Source organism: Lutjanus erythropterus, chromosome 6 (genome assembly GCF_056507025.1).
Source record: "Lutjanus erythropterus isolate fLutEry1 chromosome 6, fLutEry1.hap2, whole genome shotgun sequence".
Lineage (NCBI taxonomy): Eukaryota > Metazoa > Chordata > Actinopteri > Lutjaniformes > Lutjanidae > Lutjanus > Lutjanus erythropterus.
In genome coordinates this window covers 9,831,623-9,853,636 of record NC_139322.1, presented here as the reverse complement: position 1 = coordinate 9,853,636, position 22,014 = coordinate 9,831,623, and the positions used below count along the sequence as shown (strand labels likewise).

At 40.7% G+C, this 22,014-nt stretch overlaps 1 protein-coding gene across 2 annotated transcripts; it reads right to left on the bottom strand.

Moving 5' to 3' along the window:
* Nucleotides 1–8,841: 8,841 nt before the first annotated feature.
* Nucleotides 8,842–13,754, bottom strand: emilin3a (elastin microfibril interfacer 3a). 2 transcript variants are annotated; one of them, XM_084720480.1, is made up of 4 exons: nucleotides 13,312–13,754; nucleotides 13,070–13,189; nucleotides 11,940–12,445; nucleotides 8,842–10,814 (listed from the first exon to the last, which is right to left on the bottom strand). In XM_084720480.1, exons 1-4 carry the CDS (start codon nucleotides 13,446–13,448, stop codon nucleotides 8,881–8,883), a joined length of 2,697 nt encoding a protein of 898 aa, XP_084576606.1. In that variant the 5' UTR covers nucleotides 13,449–13,754; the 3' UTR covers nucleotides 8,842–8,880. The 2 variants fall into 2 exon arrangements, with proteins under 2 accessions (XP_084576606.1, XP_084576607.1); XM_084720481.1 differs by having other exon boundaries at nucleotides 11,967–12,445.
* Nucleotides 13,755–22,014: the final 8,260 nt, after the last annotated feature.

Sequence of the window (22,014 nt, the reverse complement as noted above, 5' to 3'; positions counted from 1 at the left end):
GCATGTGAGTGTGCAGCTTGGCAGCATGGAAAGTAAGTTTCTCGTGTTACAGCTTAACGTTACACTAAAACGTGTTTAGATTTTAGGCAATAAACAGGCCATGTAGCAACATAATCTTGATCCATATTTGATCAGCGCTGCTTTGTTTGACAGTTTGATTTGAGTTGTGTGAGCAGTGTGTGTTCAGATGCTGTCTTCTGTCTTTAACTTTCCTCTTAGATGGCTACTGTATAATTTCACATCATCTGTGTTGTTCAGTCACTCACTCGAAGGGAAAATCCGTCACTTTTCATGTGGATTTGCAGTGAAATGGGGTAAATATAAGGCAATCTGTGACGTGTTTGTTTCAGGCTTTAAACCTTCCTCAGACAGTAAAATTAAACCCAGTCTAATCATCACCAGAATAAACATCAGTTTATTGTTATATCATTGTTTTAAAAGGAACATTTAGCACTTCTGATGTAGCTGTCCAGTTAGTGTTGATGGTAAATGTTGTCAATTGAAGCTGCAAAATCTGTTGTTCTTCCTGCATCCACTGATGTCACAGTGATGTCATTGATGTCAAGGAGGAACTACAGGCTGTTTCAGCTTGAATTTCTAGTCTCTGCCTCTGGGAAGCCAAAAGGTGAGCTAGATGAGTATTTTTGTCACATAACACAATGTTTTGTCCAGTAATGTAATAGCTATATACAAGGGTGGTGATACACAACATGTGCATGGGCATCAGAAGCTCGTGCGCAATGCATCCTGGTCCATCCCTAGACTTCTGTTGTAACCCTTGAAAACAGTTTTGATGTTGCTGGTGGATCTGGTATCTTGAGGTACCAGATGTTTCTCTCTGACACAACCTGAAAGAGATAAATGCTGAATGAGAACCCAGCATAATACAGAGACGACATAATAAGAACGTGGATGATTCGATGGCTCTTCTCATTTCCTCTCTAATGGGACATCATTCAGCTCAATGTGTCTAACGCAGCGAACCAGCAGCTCAGTTTGTCGTCCAGCTTTGAAAATACTTCTCATACCAGTCGATATTGTCTTTGACTCTTTTGCTTTCTAAGAGAGCGACTGAGTGTCATGAATATCCAAGGAGATCAGAACAGAGTGGTACATTTGATTTAAGTGAAGCCATGTGAAAACTGATTGGTTGTACTATATGTATGTGTATGTGTCTGTTTCTTCTGCCTTTCAGTCATTTAAAGAAGCAGCACAACCAATTAACCCGATGCAAGGTTAGCTGTGTTCTAAGCTGACATCATTAACAAAAAACTGACTCATAACGTACTGACAAAGCCAGCATATCAACTGTGACGAGTGTATTTAGGACCCAAATTCAGCACTCTGGAAATCAGTGACAGTTGGTAATGACCTTTATTAATACTCAGGCAAAACAGGAACTTGGGCAGACAAAGAAGCACAGGTAACAGTTCGTTCTTCAGGCCTGAAGCCCACACATAGTCGCTGAGGTTCAGGGACCAGGTGAGCAGACGGAAACCAGAGACACTGAGGCAGAACTCGTGGTCAGGGACAGAAGGCTGGCGAGTTTACCGGGAGACAGGCCATGCAGGCAGGGTCGGCAACAGGAGATCAGGCAGGTAAGGAGTGCTGGAAATCTTGCATGTATATTGAAGAACAATCTGGCGAGGAATGAGTGTGCTGGAGAGGCTTATATACTGGGCTGACTGGGAATGAGCTGCAGCTGAGCTTGCAGGTGAGTGGAGCTGGGCTGATGAGGTGGGAAATTGAGAGACGTTGAGAGATGTTATTTGATTCCATAGACTCTCAACAATCGAGCCTAGTAGTAGACATAACATCAGACCGCACCAAATACATAAAAAAGGTTTGTCCAAAGGCATTTTTTAGTTTTTTGACTCTGAGCCACTTCGAAAACCTCTGATTTTAACTATTTATTACTTTTTCAGGCTAATGATTTAGTCATTGAAATGCCAGTAAATAAAGAAAAATGCTGGTCACAGGTTCAGAGCCCAGGGTTATTTGTTATCTGTGAAGTGACGCGCAGCTACCAAGTGAGACCTCACACAGTTTTTAAAATGACAAAGTGAAGTGTTAACATCATTAAAGAAGTAGTCTGGCATTTTAAGAAATGCACCTATTGACTGTCTTGTCAAGCGTTAGATAAAAAGATTGATACCACTCTCATGTCCGTATATTTTTTATCTGTATTTTATTTATTCAACTTAAACAACTGACTTCACATAAAAGAAACAAGCAACAGACTTCTAACAAACAGCAAATTACATCAAGAGCGGGAAAACAGCCACCTGCCTACCTACATATCTCTGTACCAGCACCTCTACAGATCACAAATTAACACATTATATCTTGTTACTTCAATCTGTACACAAACAAAAACGACAAGTAGAAGTTTTACACGCTTTGAACCGAGACGTGCTCTCAGTCTTCTCAGTATTCATGTTAGGATCTTCAACTCCTGACTCTAGCTTCATATTCAGTGTGCAGACATGAAATTGGTATCAATCTTCTCAAGTAACTCTGTGCAAAAAGCCAATAATCTTATTTCCAAAAATGTTAAACAATTCCCTTGCTTTCCTTTACGTTACAAGTCTAATGTTTTCTTTTGTCAAATTTGCTCAAACTGTCACTACAACAGTGCATGAGACAGATCATATGTGTAAAAAAAATTAGGCTCTAGCTTATGAAATCTCAGGTGATCAAATACGAAAGTTTTGCATCGGAAGCAGGAACCTGATTGGTTGTTTTTGTTCAGATATGGTGGATTCTTGCAAAAGCTTTTCCATATTATGTGTCTTTACTGTCAGGATATAGTGACAGTTTAAGCAAATATGACTAAAACTTACTTTTATAGAAGTCACCAACTGTAGATGTCACACCCAAACTTGACAGATCTTTAGCTCGAATTGTTACTTTTAATTGCTGTTGCAATAATTATGATAATCTAAATACTAATGTGTGAATAAGTGTTTGAAATATAAGAGGCTGTGAGAAGAAACATGTGCCTGCATGTGACCCCTGTGCTCTTCATGCTCCTTACACTCATTTGATGTACGTACGATAAATAATTAAGTCCAGAGATGTACAGTACTTATGTGGAAGACCTTTGTGCACTTTCTACTAAAAAGCTTTATGGAAGATCTTAGCTCTATACCCTCCTGCTCTCCGCTGTTTGTCTGAACAATCTACCCTTGAGCGCTGAGCCAAGTTGTTCTATAGGCACTTAAACTCTGGCAAGAATCCATCTGTGTGAGTGTCACAGCCAAGACATACAGAAGTCTTTAGATAAGGACGCAATGTTTGTTTCTATATCAGGAAATGGCTGCAATATTTCCAGTATCCCTAAATTTATTCATCATTTGAAACACTCATGTTGTTAAATTGAACCAATAACTTGTGTAGTATAAGAGGACAAAAGCTCCCGTAGAGCTTTACACGTTACTGCTTCTTGAAAATTGTCAAATCCCGGAGCCTATTAATAAGCAGCTCCGAGCCGTTGATTTAAGGCGACCCTCGCCTGCTTCCTCATGTGTGAGCCAACTGTAATCAACACTGTCGGTTCTCTGACCATCACTTTAATGAGGACAAAACTCGTCTCTCACCTTAACGCTTCTACAGAGGACATTATATAGGATGATTCACGTTTTAGACGACTGCAGCCCCCTGCTTACTCAAATATCCTTTGTCCTCTGTCTGTGTGCCAGCGTTGTGATGTGGGTGCACGCTTTGGCCACTGACAGTCTGCAAATTGTGCAGGGAGCATAACTCCGAATCGTATCCGTGAGTGAGCAGTGAAGAAGAGACTCTGAGTCAGAGGAGACAAATTCACCAGAGCCCCCGAGTGCCCTTTCTGCCCAAGTGTCTAGTTGGAAACAAACAAGATTAATGTGTTGTTGTTTGGGCTTGTTTGAGGTGTGAACTTCACGGAGGCATGGGAGGAATACAGAAAAATAAATAAGAAAATCCAGACGATGACAGACGGAGATGTAACAGAGACATGAAATAATGAGGGACTCGTGTTTCTCTATCATGGCATTCTTTGCACTTGAATTAATGGAAGAAAGTAGTAGATTTCATGTGGAGTTGGGCATTGAATTTTGAATTTTAATTTCGATTCAGCTTATCGATTTTTCACAAATTTCACTCATGTTAGTTTCAAATTAAACCATATACTGCAAAAAATTCCTACGGTATATCGACCTGGTTCTCCGTCTGCGTCTGTAGTTATGCAAAATGAATGCAGGCATTTCTTCCCACTTCTTGATGCATTTATTAACAATAATAATAATAAAAATATATATTTATAGAGGACTTGTCAAACCAGAGTTGCAAAGTGCTTCTCAAAGAGCAAATAAAATACCAAGCAGCAGATAAAATCCATGAAAGGAACAATTAAAATTATTGGCTGAGAATTTTAAAAAACAATACAATAAACAGTCAGCTCAGGTCAAGTCAGGAAATGCTGTCCAATAAAAGTACTTTTTTAGAAGAGACTTAACAGAAGGCACTGACTCAGACAGCCTTATTTCCTGGGGCAGGTCGTTCCAGAGCCTCACGACCCTGATGGAAATGACCGAAGACCACTGCCCGAGGATCTCGAACTGCACTGAGGTTCATATGGGGTTAGAAGGTCTTAAGTATCATCTGTAGCCAGGCGACACAGAGCCCTCAAGGTAATCAATCAACTCTTCAAATCAATCCGAAAAACAAGCAGGGAGCCAAAATGAGGAGGAAAAAACAGGTTTGATGTGATCGTACCTCTTGGTTCTATAGTTTAAAGCCTGCAGCTGAGTTCTGTACAGTCTGTGGTGTTTCAAAGTTTGTTTTTTTTATTAGAACAGGAAAAGAAGTTGCTGCAGTAATTATGAAGCGGGGAGATAAAAGCATGTAGTTTCTGCAGTGACTGCATCTCTAAAATTTAAACTAGCTCTTATTTTTGCAGTATTTCTGAAGTGATAAAAACATGATTGGACAAGTTTTGTGATACACTGCTGGAAGCATAAATTACTTTTAAACAGGACAGCGAGATTTCTTGCAATAGGATTCTTGCAATTCCTATTAAATCTTGTGTGTAGCATTATTCTCATTTAATCTACTCTGTCGACGCCAAGTTGCTTGACTAGTGGGTGAAAAGCACAAATTGTGTGAGACTTGTACCAATGGTCTTGATTTAGCAAATGCTGTGCTACAAAATTTCTTTATTAGGATGGGATTCGTTCTGTTGTTACAGTAAAGTAACCCAAGTAAACAGCCAAATATTTAAGAAACCAGAAACGGTTATCTACCTGATGTTAGCTAGTATTTCTGCAAACACTTGCCATACATCAACCTTTAATCAATCTGTCTACATATATAGGAATGCAAGTTGTATGCATGCCTGTCTTCTCGTCTCCTAATGAGTAGGTGTAGATGTTATAATGGTTAAATTGAGCAATATGTTAATGGGGTCTGGCAGACAGTGAGACAGACAGTCACTCCAGCTCCAGAGTGTGTATTTTCAGAGCAGAGGATTTTTGTTTTCAGAGTAACAGGCAGACAAGTGAGAGTTATAAACAGCTGACTGACTTACAGTGGAGGACTTGTCATCATTTGTTTTCATCAATTTATGATGTTTTGCTCGTCTTGTGCTCCTGCAGCGTTCATGCAGCCTGTCTGAGCTTGTGTCTGAAGAGGAGAGGTGGGGGGGGGGGGGGGCGACTCGCTTTAACCATGGACTGTATGTAAAATACCATCTTTGGCTCCAACTCGCTGTTTGGACTGCTGTACTAACTTTTGGTCGCACAATTGCTGCACATTGCTCCTTTAAGTTAGTGTTTCTGCAGACACCTATCATATATTGACCTTGTAGACATGAAAGACATTTGTCTTATTAAATTATGAGTCTAGCTTTATTCTTAGGGTGGAATACTCCTCTATTGTTGCAGTCAAGTAGTCTTAAGTAAACCCCAAATATTCAAGAAACTAGAAAAGCGAACAGTGGAGTTGTTATCTAGTTATCGTTAGCTTAGGTCCATGTAATCAGAACTGAAAATCACTAAGAACCAAAATTGATGAGCAGAATCTTAATAATTAAAATCCAAACGATACTCAACCCTAGTTATATGTTAACGGTTGCGTCTGGAGGCAGTGGAATAACTCTCTCTTCCTCTCATTTTGTAAAAGTATGCATGAACTTGCATCATTACCCAGGTTTTATATTTATGTTTCAAGATTGCTCCATCGCTCAGCTCTTCCAACATAAATTTGGTGTCTATCTTCCCTGTCTGCCCTCCTTTCCCTCCGTGGCATTTCCATAGTTATTATTCACCACATGTCTCGGGCTAAAACGCTTTCACACAGCAGTGGGCTCATCTCCCACATTGCTGTCATTTTAATGGTTGTTTGTCCGATAGGGGAACAGGAACTAACAGGGGGAGTGTTATTAGCAAGGTCACCTATCGCCCTATTGTAACATCCAATGAAAACTGTGCTTAGACAGCTGACCTGATTTGTAGCCTAGAGAGAGAGAGAGAATAAGAAGAAGGCTATTGAACCAAAATGCTCCGTCTCTTTCTGAATCACCTTAGTAATAATGCCAATTTGTAATTTTCTTCTGGCAAGCAACAGCTTTCCCTGCGAACGTGTTTTCTGAGAAGGAGACTAAAAGTTATTCTCTGCATGAACACCGCTTCAATCAAGTCGAGCCTCTCCGGTCGCCAACATTCAAAAGTAAATGCTTCTCTATTGCTCCCTTGTGGTTACCTCACTTCTCTGCATCAACACCCCTCCACTCTAAAGTGAAACATGACTAGTTTCTGAAATGTTGGGTCGGTGCTGTTTGTAAAATGCAGTTCAGACACTGCAAGAGTCCTTAAATAAGGAGTTCAGATTATTTGATGTGGGTTTGTATGAGGATGGTGGCCGACACACCCACATTTAGGAGTAACAGGGAAGGACACCAGCATGCTCAGCAACGCATTGCTTAACAAAAGGTATTTTAGCCACTTAAAAAAAACAATATCAGAGTGAGTGTGTGCTATATTTAGAATATTTTCACTGTTTTGCTTTGCAATCACACAACCTTTTCCTATAGGAAACCACAACTATATAAGCCAAATATCGTTCTCTTCAAAGCCACCAGACTCCTTCGGCAAAAACAGTAACTTTACCCCCAAGAACAACAGGAGTTGCGTGTTTACAGCTGCCCTGCTCTGTTAGTTATTTTGTGTTATTGGGTGACTTATATGGTGAAAAAAAAAAAAAAAAAAGTAATGTTACAATCATTTTAACTTAAATTATGATTGTGATATGCAATATGGTTAGTGGAAATAATAATTTTAGCATTACAATTTAATTTTTACTGAAAATGATGTGATATTTTTTGCAGTCTGTACCAAACTTTCATCTGAAGAACAAGACTTGTGGGCGAGGGCATCTCTCCAGCGCTACATTATTATGCTGTTTTCTCACAATTTTTTTCTTTTTCTCAAAATTACGATTTGGATCTGGTTCTGTGATTTAGATGTTGCACTTAGCCATATTGCTGTTTTGTTTTGATTGTGTTTAATTGTGCGGCCCTACTGTGGTGTTTTAAAGGGTTAGTTTGGATTCACTGAAGTCACACAGTGACAAAAACAAACAAACAAACAAACAGACTGGGGCAGCTGTAAACCAGTAACTCCAGTGTCCTGCTGGGTAAAATAATTGATTTTGCCCATGAAGTTGGTTTGGTTTGGAGAGAGAGTGATATTTGGCTCATATAACAGCGGTTTCCCATCAGAAAGTCCTGTCTGATGGTAAGGGAAGGTGGTGAAAATATTGAAAGTACAGCATACACTAAACTGATACTTTTTATAAGGTAGACTTTTTAAGTGGCTGAAATACCTTTTAGATAATACACTGACTACTGACAAATACCTCATACACTTCAAATAATCCAAACTATATTTGTATTGTATCTAACACCTCTTGTGTGAAATGTCTGTTAGCCAAGAAAGAATGAGCAATAATCATGAGCAATGAGCACTTCTTTATTGGATTGTCAGGACTGAAAAACCTTGAAATTCAACTGTATATGTCTTGAAATGAAAACATTTTATGCATTATTACAATTTAAATAGAAACTAATGCTCAAGAAATGAAACCATAACAGTATAAAAACATAATATATTGTATACATCTAATCTAAACATTCTAAAAATCAATACAAAAACATGTAAACATAACATGTAAATTGTTCATGAGGGAATTTTGTGTAAGATTTGCAGGAACAGTTGAGTAACACAGGTGCAGTTTGCTGTTGATTATCACCTCCTCAATCACTATAAATTACAACAAACAGTTTATCTTAGCACCGTAATGATTCACACCCATTTTTACTCTGTGCTCCATTAATGGTTGAGCAAGTTTGGTACCCAGCAGAACCTTGGTCAACTTTTGCCTTTCCTGTTTTCTGTTCTTAAATATTTTATGTGCCTGGCTCGTCTGTGTTGAAAAGAAAACTAAATTAAATTTGAAAATGGATAAAAGATGTTGCTGGGCGACCTGTAAAAGTAACTTATAATGTTAAAAAATGCTAGTATTTTGCTAGCATTAGCTATCAGGTGTAGCTAGCTAGTTAACAATTGATGTAGATTAGCTAGCTAGCTATTTAGATAGTTAGTTTGTTGACCGAGGCTCCAAAAGAAGTGGGGATTTCACGATTCTTTGTTCTTAGTGCAGTCAGAATTAGCTGCCATTTTATTTTTAAAACTGTAAGCTAACTAAAACCATCCTTATTTCAGTGCAGGTTCAAAACCTTTGTATTTTACAAATCAAATAACAAGATGGGGTTTTAGTGGACCCCCACTACACCTGCAAAATATTTATGCTTTCATTTTTAAAATCTATTGTCCGTATAAACAGCTAATTCAAAGTGAAGGTGTCCCCTCGTCTCGGCTCGTCCTCCAGCTCTAAACTCTGTTGTGTTGGCTGTACTTTGGAGGTGCAGTTTCTAAGTTCGCCTCTCAGCTCAGACAGCTGCTGAGCGTGGCTGGACAAAGTCCCGTTGACTTGCAGGAGAAGCCCGTTTGATTGTCCCTCCAGCTCCTCCCTGATTCTCTCCAGGTCCTCTGCCATGTCATTCAGGCCCTTACACTGGCTCTCCACGCTGGCAACACGCCCTCCGACCTCAGTTACCTCCTTCTGGACGCCCATAGCTGTGCTCCGGCAGCCCTGGACCTCCTGAGCGAGCCGCCTCTTCATCGCCTGCAGCTCACCCTTAAGTCGGGTCAGTCTGCGCTCACCTGCCCCGAGCATGGAGGCCTGATGTCCCACCAGCTGGACCACACCCTTAATCTGCTGGGCCAGACGAGCCTCTCTCTCTTGCCAGGTGCTGTTGGCTTGACCCACCTGGTGCACCACCGTACCAAGGGACTTCTGGAGGCCTGTCAGGGTGTGGTTGACTGAGCGGACGTTGAATTTGAGTATCGTGAGCTCTCCCTCAATGGGATAATCTCCTTGTGCTTGTTCCTTCTGGTCCTTGTCGGTCAGACGACTCAGGATATCCTGCAGCGTGATGTTGAGCCTGTTCAAACGGTCATCTTGCAAGTCCAGTGCCTCATTCACACTCTGCTCCTCTGCCTGGTGAGCACTTGGTGCAGCAGAGTCTCCTTGGATGGCAGATGGTGTCTGAGGTGAAGAACAGGACGAGGAGCAGAGAACCTCAAGGCTGCTCAGGTGCTTCTTCACTCTGTCCACATCCACTTCCAGTCTCCCTCTGAGGGACTCCAGCTCTGTCTCCAGAGTGGGAACAGCATGACCCTCCAGCAGGGCGGGGGCAGTGACGTTACCCAGCTCCTCCAAAGCCGTCAGTAAGCGACCTTCCAGAGCCTTCAACTTACCCTCCATCCTGGCCTCCAGGCCCTGTCCTGGGACACCACTCTTCCTTCCAGACCCATCGCCTTTAATCTCCCCGGTCAGGTTGAGCTTGGACTCGACATATCTCAGACGTCCCTCCAGAATTCCCTCTATGTGGTCTTTATGTCCACCCAGCTCCACTCTCAGGTGCCCCTGGGACTGGTTGAGGCCTGCCACTGATGTTTCCAGCAGCTGCACCCTTTCGATCAGTCCAGTCATTCTATCACTGCAGCCCTCTGCAGCCTTTAGATCATGGATCTGCGCCTGGAGGTTTCTCAGCTCTGTTCTCAAGTCCATGGTACTCTCTACCAAAGCATCTTCCATCTGTTCCTGCCTCTCACCTTGCTCCCTCTGGCACTGACGACGTGCCTCCCCGGCTTTCTCTTCGCACCGGCCCTCTGCGTTCTCCACACGCTTGTCAAATCCATCAAGAATTTCTGTTCTGGCTGCACTCAGCTTTGCATCCATCATCTTCTCCATTGCTGTCTGGGCATTTCCCGCAAGATTGCCAGTGGAGTTCCTGTTCGACATCCTCTTCAGTGCTCCATCGTGTCCCATCACTGTTGCTTTAAGTTCCTGCAGCTCTGCGGTCTTTGCTTGCAGCTCTGTCCTGAGCTCCTCCACCCTTCCATTCAGTTCTGAAATGCCTGGAAACACATGTCTGCCATCTAGACCCTCTGTATCAGGATCTCCTCCAGGGATCTCTACAAACCCAACAGTGGATGACGGACTAGAGGCCACAGCTGGAGCGGGAATGGGACCAGGGGCAGCAGAGAGCAGAGCTGACAGCATCCTATTTGCATCCTCTCTCAGTGAGGCTCGTAGACTGTCTTCAAGTCCGTTCACAGTTCCCCTCAAGGTCTCCAGACCCTGGTTTAGACGTTGTACATCCTCCTCCATTCGATATATTCGTTCCTCTGTCTCACTGTCCAGAGTTTGGCCTAAAGACAGAAAGAAAAGCTGTTGATACTGGGACAAACTTAGCGCAGCATTGTGCTTTGGTGTGATAGCAGTTTATTGGAAGCCCTGAAAGGCTAATTAGAAAAAAATTCTAATCTGTTTACTTTTCTCTTCTGTGTTTATGACTTAACAACAGGTGAAAAAAAAGTTTTGCCACAATAATTTTTCTAAGTTCCTTTTTTTTCATCTGTGAAAACAAGTGGACAAAAGTTTTGGCAGATGAAAACGCAGGCGGTGATTATTTTTTTATTTTCAAGTGATTTTTTTGTGAGAATATTTTTTCTCTGTATTCTTTAGGTACACAAGGTACACAATAAGTTTAGAATGAATTGGAAACTTAAAACTCACCTGTAAGAAAATACAAACATGAGGTAGAGGTGCATTTCATCCTGTTGTAGCCAAAATGAGTTTTACACCAACAAAAATAAATAAATTAATAAATAAATCCTGCAAAAACATTTGTTTTAGCCTTTTTTCACATATGGAAAACACTAACCGACCCTCACAAAACTTTTCCTTTAACCTTTAACAGATAAAATTGATATGATATGATCTTCTCACCTGTTCAAAAGTCATAAACACATAATTAAAAACAAACAAAAAAATTTAGATCAGACATAAAATGAATCACAAGAATTTGTGCCTCTCAGGGTTTTTGTGCAGTTTGATTCAAAAGTTGACAAATCAGTGGTTCTCAATATTATCTTGTGAGGGGGAGAAGTGTATGCTCAGGTTTGTTGCTCATCCAGTGTGAACACACTACATAGTAGAGCCTCAACAATTAGTCTAGTTATGGATTAAAAAATGTCAAACATTTTCTGGTTTAATCTACTTAAATGTAAAAGAATGCTGTTTTCTTTGTCATTTATGATAATAGATGAAGAATCTTTTGGTTTTTGCACTGTTGGACAAAAAAGACAATTTGAAGATGTGACAGTGGAATTTTGGAAACTGATGACAGTTTTTTGACATTTTATAGATTAAACAATTTGTGAAACTAACCTGCTGATTCACTGGTAATAAAATATGTTTTAGTTGTAGCCCCCATCGTCCCACATTTCAGAAAAAAACAGAAAATTAGTACGTAGTGAGGAGTGAGGACACACCTGTGGTCTCACCCTCAGGTTGTTCACCACCAGAGGGAAGCGGAGGGATTTCCTCTGGTATATGTTCCTCTGGTCCTTGGCCATGCTCATGTTCATGCTCATGTTCCTGGTCGTGTTCTGGGAGATGTGCTTCTTGGTGCTCTGGCATTGGCTCCGGCTCAGAGGGGAAAGGCTCGAAGGAGGTGTCTGGGTAGGAGGAGGAGCTTGGAGGCCCAAAGTGGCGCATTGGGTGAGAGTTAAAGCCGCTGGTGGGAGGTCCTTTGGGTTGACTCCATGGGTTGGCCTTCACAACAGGGTTAAACATGGGACCTTTGTATGGCGGGCCCTTAAACTGTGGGCCCTTCATTGGCGGTCCCTTGAAAGGCGGCATCATTTTCATGGGGTGTTGGTAAACTGGATGTCCCTCCATGCAGCCATAACCAGAATACCCAGGACAACAACGCCACTCCAGCTCTGTGACGGTTTTATGAGCCACCTTGTAGAGCGGTTTGTACATCAAACGATACCTGAGGGGGACAGTTAACCAGAAACCAGTCAGAAACATACACTTAACTATAGTATTTTGTCCCCTGAAGTGATGCCAATTTTCTTTTAAGTCAAGTGGAAATTTCTGCACTTTTTGTGTAGACGTCAAGTTGGTGTTGATGGTAATTGTAATTAATTTGAAGCAATTAATTCCTCAGCGCTGCTACATTGAGAAGGCTGAGTTCTCCTGCTGCAAAATCTGTTGTTCTTCCTGCATCTAGTGGTGTCACAGTGATGTCGCCGTTGTCAAGGAAGAACTTCAGGCTGTATCAACTTGAATTTTTAGTTTTCTCCTCTGGGTAGCCAGGGGGCCTGCCAGACGAGTATATTTGTCACCTAACGCTGTGCTTTGGCCAACAAAGTAATCACTATAGACAAGGGTGGTGATACAACATGGGCAAGGATCTAATGTGCAATGCTTTCTGGTACATGTAGGCACTGCTGGCATGGCTCTGCAGGCAGGAGAACTCAGCTTTCTTGGTCAATATTGTATTTTAACCATATTTACCTGAGTGAACATCTACATGCAATTTGCAGAATTTTCCTTTTAAGGTAGATCAAGCACTAAATATCAACACAAGTAATAAGAGCCCTTTTTTACTTACATGAGAGTTGGACATTTCTGACCCCAGGAACACTTGTTGTACTCAGCTTTTACATATGGAGCTGCCCCGTCCTGCATGGTGAAGGACACTGTCTTCTCAACGACATAAGCACAGTGGTTCCTTTCGGAGAGATAAAAGACGACAGAACAGAGGCAGGACACATTATTAGGATTTATAGTCGGCTTTGAAAATAAAAAGTAACAGAAAGTGACATCCAAGAGACATGGAGAGACAGAACTCACTTGTGCCTGCTGGTGGGTTTCCCTTGGTCATGGTGTTGACTGAACCCAGCTTTATACTGGTTAAACTGGAATGGCCTGTAGAACTTGGCTTCAACCAGTGACAAAAACAGAGTCATAAACACAAAAGGAAAATGCATCCTTGAATATCCAAAAGCTTCAAACTGAGGTGATCTCACAAAAGAAAAAAATATTCCTCCATCAAGGGCAAATAATCCCCTAAATATTCCACTCCGTTCACTTGATATGGAAATATCAAGTTGAATTGCGAGGCCTCAAGATATCTCAGTACAAACAAAAAAAAAGGCTAAAAAAGACTTTAGTCTTTGCAGTGCAAACTTTTTTGGCTGTGCTATGAAGCAGAATGCCACCTTGTGAGTGACCCTGACGCTGGCTGTGGGTGTGGTGGACAGACTGTGTTGGAGTGACAACAGTCCACTGTGAGTTTGGTGGACTACAGACGCCACTAATAGGGCTCCACTGGCATCCATCTGCATATCTCCTCCCACTGCCAACCTCCTCAAAGTAACACCAAAGTGACACCGGAGGAGAGGAGAGAGCGGTCACCTTCACAGTCCGTGTTATTCCTGGTGGTTTCTCTGTACTCAGCTTTATAGAAAATCCAGTTTTTATTATACATCTAGTTTGAAGGCTGTGTCTACCAATCAGGGCAGAGGTTGAAGTCCCATGAGCTATTTTCCCATGGTGACATCACGGCAAACCAGAGGGGAAACAGCACATCACATCCAGAGTGTACAACGCCAGGCCTTGTCCCAAAATAGCCAGTTATTTTTTTTGACATTTTGGGGGTATTAGTGGAAATAAATGACGGGTGAATTAAGTCAGCAATTATTTATTTATCCTATGGAGTATGAAGAAGACTTATCGTGTATTCTGTTTGATGAGCACAGGTGTAACTAATAAAATTAATTATGGCTAAATTCCATTTAGCTGCTTCGGTTTCTGGGTCCTGGTGTCGTGCATGCTGGCTCATTGTCACCCCGTCATGGCTTACTGGGACACTTTAATAGAATCAATCCATCATTAATGCTATTAGTAACACCTGCTGTGAGTTTCCTGCTGTGACAAGTCAGACTGTCTGCTGTGACAAAGCACTTTTCATCTCCAGCTTACGTTCTGTCTTGTTGCCTTCACATCCGTTAAATCCTCATCTTCAGAGTGACATAGCACTACACAAGAGAATAATGTCACTCACTGATTGTGTTATAGTTCATATTAAGTTGTCATACAGTGTAGAGCAGCAGCTATTGATTATTGTTCAATCTGTCAGTCATGTTTTGGATTTATCACTTAGTCCAGTTTCCTAACTTTTCCATGTCAAGGCCTCACAAATAGCTTTAGTTTATGGCTGGGGTCCCTCTTTTGCAAGATATCTTTAAGAAGACTTGACTGTTTTTTTCGGCCTCTGCTGGGTGTTTTTGTTTCAAGTGACGCTGAAGCCCAGACAGTTTTAAACACTCATTTGAGAGGGTCTCGAAGCAGAGGACGAAAGAATTTGGGACACTCACAGCCATTCTTACATGTGGCAGTAAATTTGACGTGCTGCATCATATTTGCGAGTTCTACGTGGTCAGGAGTTTTTCAGATTTTTTGCAGCTGAGCTTTTGTCATCTGGTCTGTTTGTCAGCTCTTTCCTTTTTCTAAAATGTGTCCATGTTTGTGAGTTTGCGCTTTATTTCAGGAGCAGAGCAAATCAACACTGACATCTTCTGACATGATGAGTGATGTTTTGACTAGCAGGCAATTAGATAGATGGGCACAACAAATAAGATTTCAGTATGTTAATATTATGATAAACGAATCACATAATGATAGTTTTATTTTGTTTTTATAAATGATTTTTTTTTTTAGCGTTTTGTTGAGGCCCCTCTGGCGTCCCCATTTTGAAAATCACTGTCTTTAAATGAAAATATATGTCCATCACACTTTCCCAGAACCAAAGGTGCATTGGTGGAAATTTACTCTCATACAAGATAGATAGATAGAAAGTAGCAAAAATAAAATTAATAACTCATTATTCAGAACTGCCCATTTCAGAATGATTATATTATTGGATTATAATTATTGATGCATTCATGTTTAAGCGTCACTAATGTTGCAGCTGGTAATAGCTGGGATAAGTTTACCTGATGCTGTGTAGTTTAATCTATAATAATGCATCATATCAGATTATCTGATTATCTGAATTTGCAAAGTTATCGGGGAAAAAGTACAGTTTTCCCTCCAAAAAGTAAAAAATCAGAAGTATACAGTGGTATGAATTGGAAATACTCAAGTACAAATGCATCAAAATCTTACATACGTACAGTACTTCTAAAAAACATATATTTTTGGTCAGACATTGACAATGAAATAATAGAAATATTTTTTTACAATCACATGAACAGCATATGTCTTCTTTCAGGGTCTGTCCAGGATTTCTCTTGTTTTTGAAACACTGGATGAAAAAACTCTGACATGACATGATTTACTTGGTCCAAATATAAATAATGCTCAGTTATTATAACTAAACGTCACCATGATTCCTGATGTTTTAACACAGTGCCGGGAGACACACTGATTTTTGATCCATTGTATTCCAGACATTTTATTCAAGAAAGAAATTATGCCATCCCACATGTTCAGTCTGTTTTGTCACATTCATATAACATCTGCATCAGAGTTCCCACCTTTCTGCTGCATCTGTTTAAATCTTGCTAATTTGGAAGGAGTCCGGTAGGAAATATTTAATATCTTATTAAAATTAGTTGTGGCTGTGTTTTCAGTACAATACTTGAGTAAATGCATTTGTAGTTACATGCCACCACTGCCAAGGTGGTGTCCTCAAATGTCTTGTTTTGTCCAATCGACAGCCCAAAACCAAATGATATTTAATTTATGATGTCGAACAGAGAAATGCAGAAAGTTATCACATTTTAAAAGCTAGAGTCAGAGAATATCTTATGGTTTATAAAGCATCAAAATTCTCTTGTATATTGTCATGTAGAGTGTGGCACTAAAGTAACACGTACAATATATATAATACTGTATGAAATCCGTACCTGTTTATTTCATGTATGATCTGTGATGATATTGTTGAGGTTATGTGACGGCTCGGCAGTCTAAATCTGTGAAACATCTTGAGCTCCTTAACTTCACACGTGCTCTTTGACACAGTTTAAACTCGACCTAACAGCAAACCTCTAGGAACGGGAACAAATAAAAATAAATAGCCTGTGTCGAAGGCTGTGACAGAACACACCCATGTCTGAGCGCCCCGCCCCTCGAGCCCCCACACATTCATTCACAACACAAGTCTTTGTAAGTTCACCGCCCTGCGTGTAGAGAGAGGCTGTCTGAACAACAGCTAGAACACTTTCCACTTAAAGGCCAGTTAGGCTGAGCTACGTTTTAGCTGCATGCATTCTTCACTTTCAATTTATTTTAACAATTTCCAAGTAAAGTATTGAATTCACAGTATCAGTGCCTGAAGGACAAACTTGAAATAAAATCAAGACCTTTAAATGAAACCTGTACTGAGGTAAAGTTTTTGAAAGCTTCGAGCATTTCCTCTTGGCCTCTAAAACTGTTGATTACATTTCACTTTACTTTCCAGTCTGTTCTTGTGTTCTGTTACACTGGGGGCTCCAGGGCGGCATTAGAATGACTGTCATTCTTTTACAAGGAAAAAGATTTATTATTAAATTATTATTATATTGTCCACAAGGCTGTCTGACACCACGCAAACAGTGCAGAAGATGGAGGGTGAGGACAGAGCAAACAAAATAGCAAAGTTTCCTTACAGCTGCAGTTACTGGTTACTTTTCAGATTAAGGTTTTACAGGAGAAAAAAAGACATTGTTAAAGATAAAGCCAGTTATTTTCAGTTGTGACCAGTGTCTAGTTAGTGGCCCTTGATGTTTCAGAGGTTTATGAGTGGTTTGCAGTTCCAAGAGACTTTTCTTCTCTAATATCGTTTTCGCACCAAAATTAGCTCGTATATGCAGGTTTTTTTTAAACGCGCTTAAACCTGTTGAAAAAAGGAGATTAACTCTTTTCCCATTGCCTGTAGAGAAGTTTACCTGTCTGTTTTTTAATGATGGGCACTGGAAAGATGAGACTCAACTCGTGTGTGCAGGAGAGGAGAGAGAAAGAGGTTTTAAAAGCGTCTGTGTGTTCAGCTCTCAATACTTTTGTGGCTTCAACTGTCAGCCGGCAGGTGTCGTGTTAAGTTACTGCTGATGAAAACACAAGATTTCCTGATTTTGCTGCATCATAATAACAGCTTTCAAACAGAACCACAGGGGTATTTTAATGCAAAGAACTGATGGGAAATATAATTTCCACAATTTTACAGACGCTCAAGGGTTTATCAGTTAAAGGTACAATATGCAACATTTTCCTTAAAAAGGAATGTACAGACTCATATGAACATAATCCCTTTTTAGTCCTCACTCATGACCCACTAGAAAAGGGCGGGGAGCTGTGTCATCAGAGACTCCACCCTCTCTCTGTATTTCCTTATTTCTTCTAATTGCTCTGCTGTGCACTGGACATTTCACCAACCGTAAACACTGCTATATACAGTCCACTATGCTGACACACTGAGCCAAAGCAAGTCAAGCCAAACAGCACATGTGCATGAAAATGAGCAAAAGAGTCGCAGAAGTTACAGACAGAGGCGACAAGCCTTCTTAGCCTTCGCCGAAAAGGAGTAAAAAGTAGTCTGTCCACCCACGCATCATATATACCCGTGACTACTGCAGACTCTTTTGACCCAGGAGTGAATTCTGGTTGTATCCTTTCCCACTGAAGACAAAAGCCAGATGTTAGTCGGTGTTAGATGGTTTTTTGGTCCAGGGTAAAACATTTAAGCTCAGCTTTGCTTTGGCTTTCCCCCTAAAAGGTCTTCCTCTATAGGGATCCTTAACATGTCAGAAATGTCTAATAATAATAATAATATTAATGATGATCTGAGTCTTGTCGGTGGCAAAACAAGCACTTTTAGTGGACGCTTAACAAATGACCACATGGATTACATCACAGTCCATCTGACAGCTGCAGCGCTCTCGCTCCATACTAGACCATTTTCTAAATAAATGGTTGTCTCCAATAGTCACTAGGACACAACAAACATGGGATGATGGTGTCCATGTTGAGAAATACCAAAGTTGCCCATTAATTACGATTTGAATGACGAACTTCTACTTGCAAGGGAGGATCTGAGTCCTTTTTCTGCCACTGAGTATATATACATATATATATGTAGAGACCACCATGTCACCACAGAGACATTCTTGAAAAATGTTCTGCCGTGGACATTGTCACATGACCTCATTCTGAACAAGAGTAACATTGTGTCCATTATTTTGCAGGGGTCTTTTGATTGACCCTTTTTAGACGCAGACCCATTTCCTGTATCCTGTTTGTAGCAGGTCCCACCTCTTCTACCTGGAAACACCCTGCCTCAGTGCATGTTAGTGTGTGTTGCATGTTCTCCGTGAGCTCTTTTAGCCTCCTGATTTGTAAACAAGCTCTCATTGTGTCGTGTGAAACATGTTGCAGAGCGCACAGCCGTCCAGGCTTGGACTTTCCTGCGTGTTGAACAAGTGCCGCTTTATCCTGCCGGCTCGGTGGCGGCTCCGCCCGGAGTTTTCCTTGAATGGCATCACACAGTCACAGCTGTTGTAGCTTCCACTCACCTGCCCGTCATAACGCTTACGTCAGACTTAAGCCGTTCAAGGAACCCTCAGCATTATGAACAGGGTGAGGCTACATGTGCCTGCATGAAAAAACACCATATATGAGTGTGTGGAAGTCTGTGCAGCATATGGGCAGTTGTGTTTGTGTTCTCTTCCTCTCTGTTTCTTTGTGTGTATTTATTTTTGACACCAGTGGTCCAAATTCTGAGCTGGCCTGTAAATCTCTTTATGTGTGTCTTCAGTCGGTATGTTTGTTGGACTGCGTGGCTTTGGCAGAGATTTTCCAACAGAACTGACTCGTATAATATTTGCAAATCATTTTCAGGATTTGTTTTAACTTGGATGGAGCGTGAGCCAAGGTTTATGACTTTTTAAAGTTTTCATCATGCTCTGAAGTCAACCTAACTGAAACTATGACCCTTATAAAACCTTAGACTGAACTCTTTATTTTAAATGTTTTATCACTGGCTGTAACCTGATAGGGAGAAATCCAGACTGCATCCATGCATGAACATAGTCCATGCAGCATTTATTCATCAGACTAACTGCTGTCATTAAAGGCATAGCGTGGATTATTTAAAGTGGGGTTGTATGAGGTACTTATAGTCAGTGGCGGTCGACATGCCCCCAGTTTGGAGAAGCAGCAGGAGTACCAGTGTAAGAAGCCAAGCTGCTGTGGACAGGGTCAGCAGCAAACATATTTTAGCTTAGCTTTTAGGAAAAGGCCAAAAAAATCAATAGCAGCTTAAGTGTACGCTATATTTAGATTATTTTCACCGCTTTATCTTACCCCCAGACAGCCTTTTCAGACGTTATATAAACCAAACATTGTTCTCTCTAAACTCACCCTCCTTTGGCAAAAATAGTCATTTTGCCTCGTAGAACACAGGAATTGCTGGTCTACTACTGTCTACTTTAGTGGGGGTTTTAAATATTTTTCTAGGCTTTTATGCTTTTAATTCGTAGGACAGCTTAAGATATGACAGCAAAGGAGGAATGTGATATAGCAGAGGGCCATAGGTGAGAGTTGAACCCACAGTTTCTGCAGATGACTCACACCTGGACCCACAACTGAGCTACCAGGCCACCCTACTTTGGTGTTTTAAAAGGTTAGATGAGATTCATTGAAGTCACGCAATAACACAACCAAACAAAACATGTAGTCTGATCGTATCTGAAGTAGTGTGGGATCATGGAAGTTATTTTCTTCATTGTTAAAGCCTCTGAACACCAACACAGGTGTTTTCAGTTAAGCTGGCTGATTAAATCTCCTCTTAGAACCGTGTGGACGTGTACAGACTGTAATCGATTGGCATCTTCCTGAGTCTTCTGTTAGATTTGTTATATCTGTTAGGGCAGGACAAACAACACCTTTATCATTCTTATTAATAGATGAGATTTGTGACCTAATAAATTCCTATCAGAGCTCCGGCCTGAGAAGAGGTCTAATCATTAGAATTAGCTGGGTGTTCAGAGGTTTTAACCACCACAGCTGATGAAAATCTATTTGACACGACACAGGCAGAAATCATGTTCATGGACGGAGTAATGTATGAAGTTTTAATCATGTTATGTTCCTCACTCTCTGGTGTTTTTTCACAGAAGTTAAAGCAGGTAAAGAGGCTAGCCAGGTAGAAGGAAACACATTGTTATCTTGAATAAATTCTGAATTTATCTGCATTGTTGGAAACATTTAGGATAATATAAGTACACAACTCAACAAAATATGACACGTATATCTAGTGTTTTTAGATGTTTTAATGCAGAAATGTTTTATTATAGCTTTAAACAAATTCTGAATTGAACAAACTTTATTTCTGACATTTTTAAAAGAATAAAGTAAAAATAATAAAAAAAATAAATAAATCCCTGAAATAACCAGTAAATTAACAGAAATAATTGAATAAACAACATAAAGAAGATAACAAAGTTAGTTATGTTTTGCTGCTCATCCTGTCCACAGCAGTTCATTGCTTAGCTTCCTCCAGCAGCACTCCTGCTGCTTCTCCAAACTGAGGCCGGGTCGACCGCCTCCTGCTGTAGGAAATACACCGACCGTGGATAGGCACCTCATACAACCTCACTTCATAAAACCTGAACTATCCCTTTAAGTTTAGGTTAAGGTGTTGGAAAAAGCAGGTTTAGAAACTGCTTAAAGTCGTGTCTAATTGGGAGCATTGTTTGTTTGTTTTAGAGTGGCCTATATCCGCTCTCATCTGTTCACAGCCGTGTAAAAGAACAAACAAGAGTAATTGGTCTCAACACTTCACAAACCTGAACCTTGTTTCCTGTGCCGGCGCACCCACAGTTTTTTTTTTACCTATTTTATTTTCAGGATTGTTCTAGTGTAGTTTAAGCTAGTTGAAGATATTTTCTAGTGATTTTTGTTTTTCTTCTGTTGGTACTTGAGAAAATCAGTTCATTCTGAGGCGTCACTGTCTTTAGTCAAACTCATTAATCAAGACAAACGTTGTCCTGAACAAACCTAATTTGGTGGCCACATGGAGAGCCGGAGGTCGCGGCACACTTCACACGTTAGCCAAGAGGCTCAGGTTTGTTTGCTGTCGGCAGACTCTCACAGCAGTGTGCACACATCTGGAGACGGCCAGCACACACACACACACACACACACACACACACACACACACACACACACACACACACGCATCTGTTCTTATTGAATTATTTACTTTCTCTAATCAGTTTGGACAGAAGTCTATATTGGATCAATTTTATTTCTTTGACACGATGCAGTCAATGTCCACATCTTTCAAAATTAATAAATGATTTTCTCGTTAAACTGAACCACCAGTAAAGCTCAATTTGCAGCCACTATATTCTGATGACCCTTTTTATATTTGTTCAAATCTAAATCTAAGAAAAGGGAAAACACAGTGGCTAAATGTTTAGCACTTTCACCTCAGTTTCAACTTTATTTTGGGCAACAAGTTTTAGTTTTTCACAGCACAGTAAGGGTGTGGGTTAGAACAGTGGGGGGAGAGTG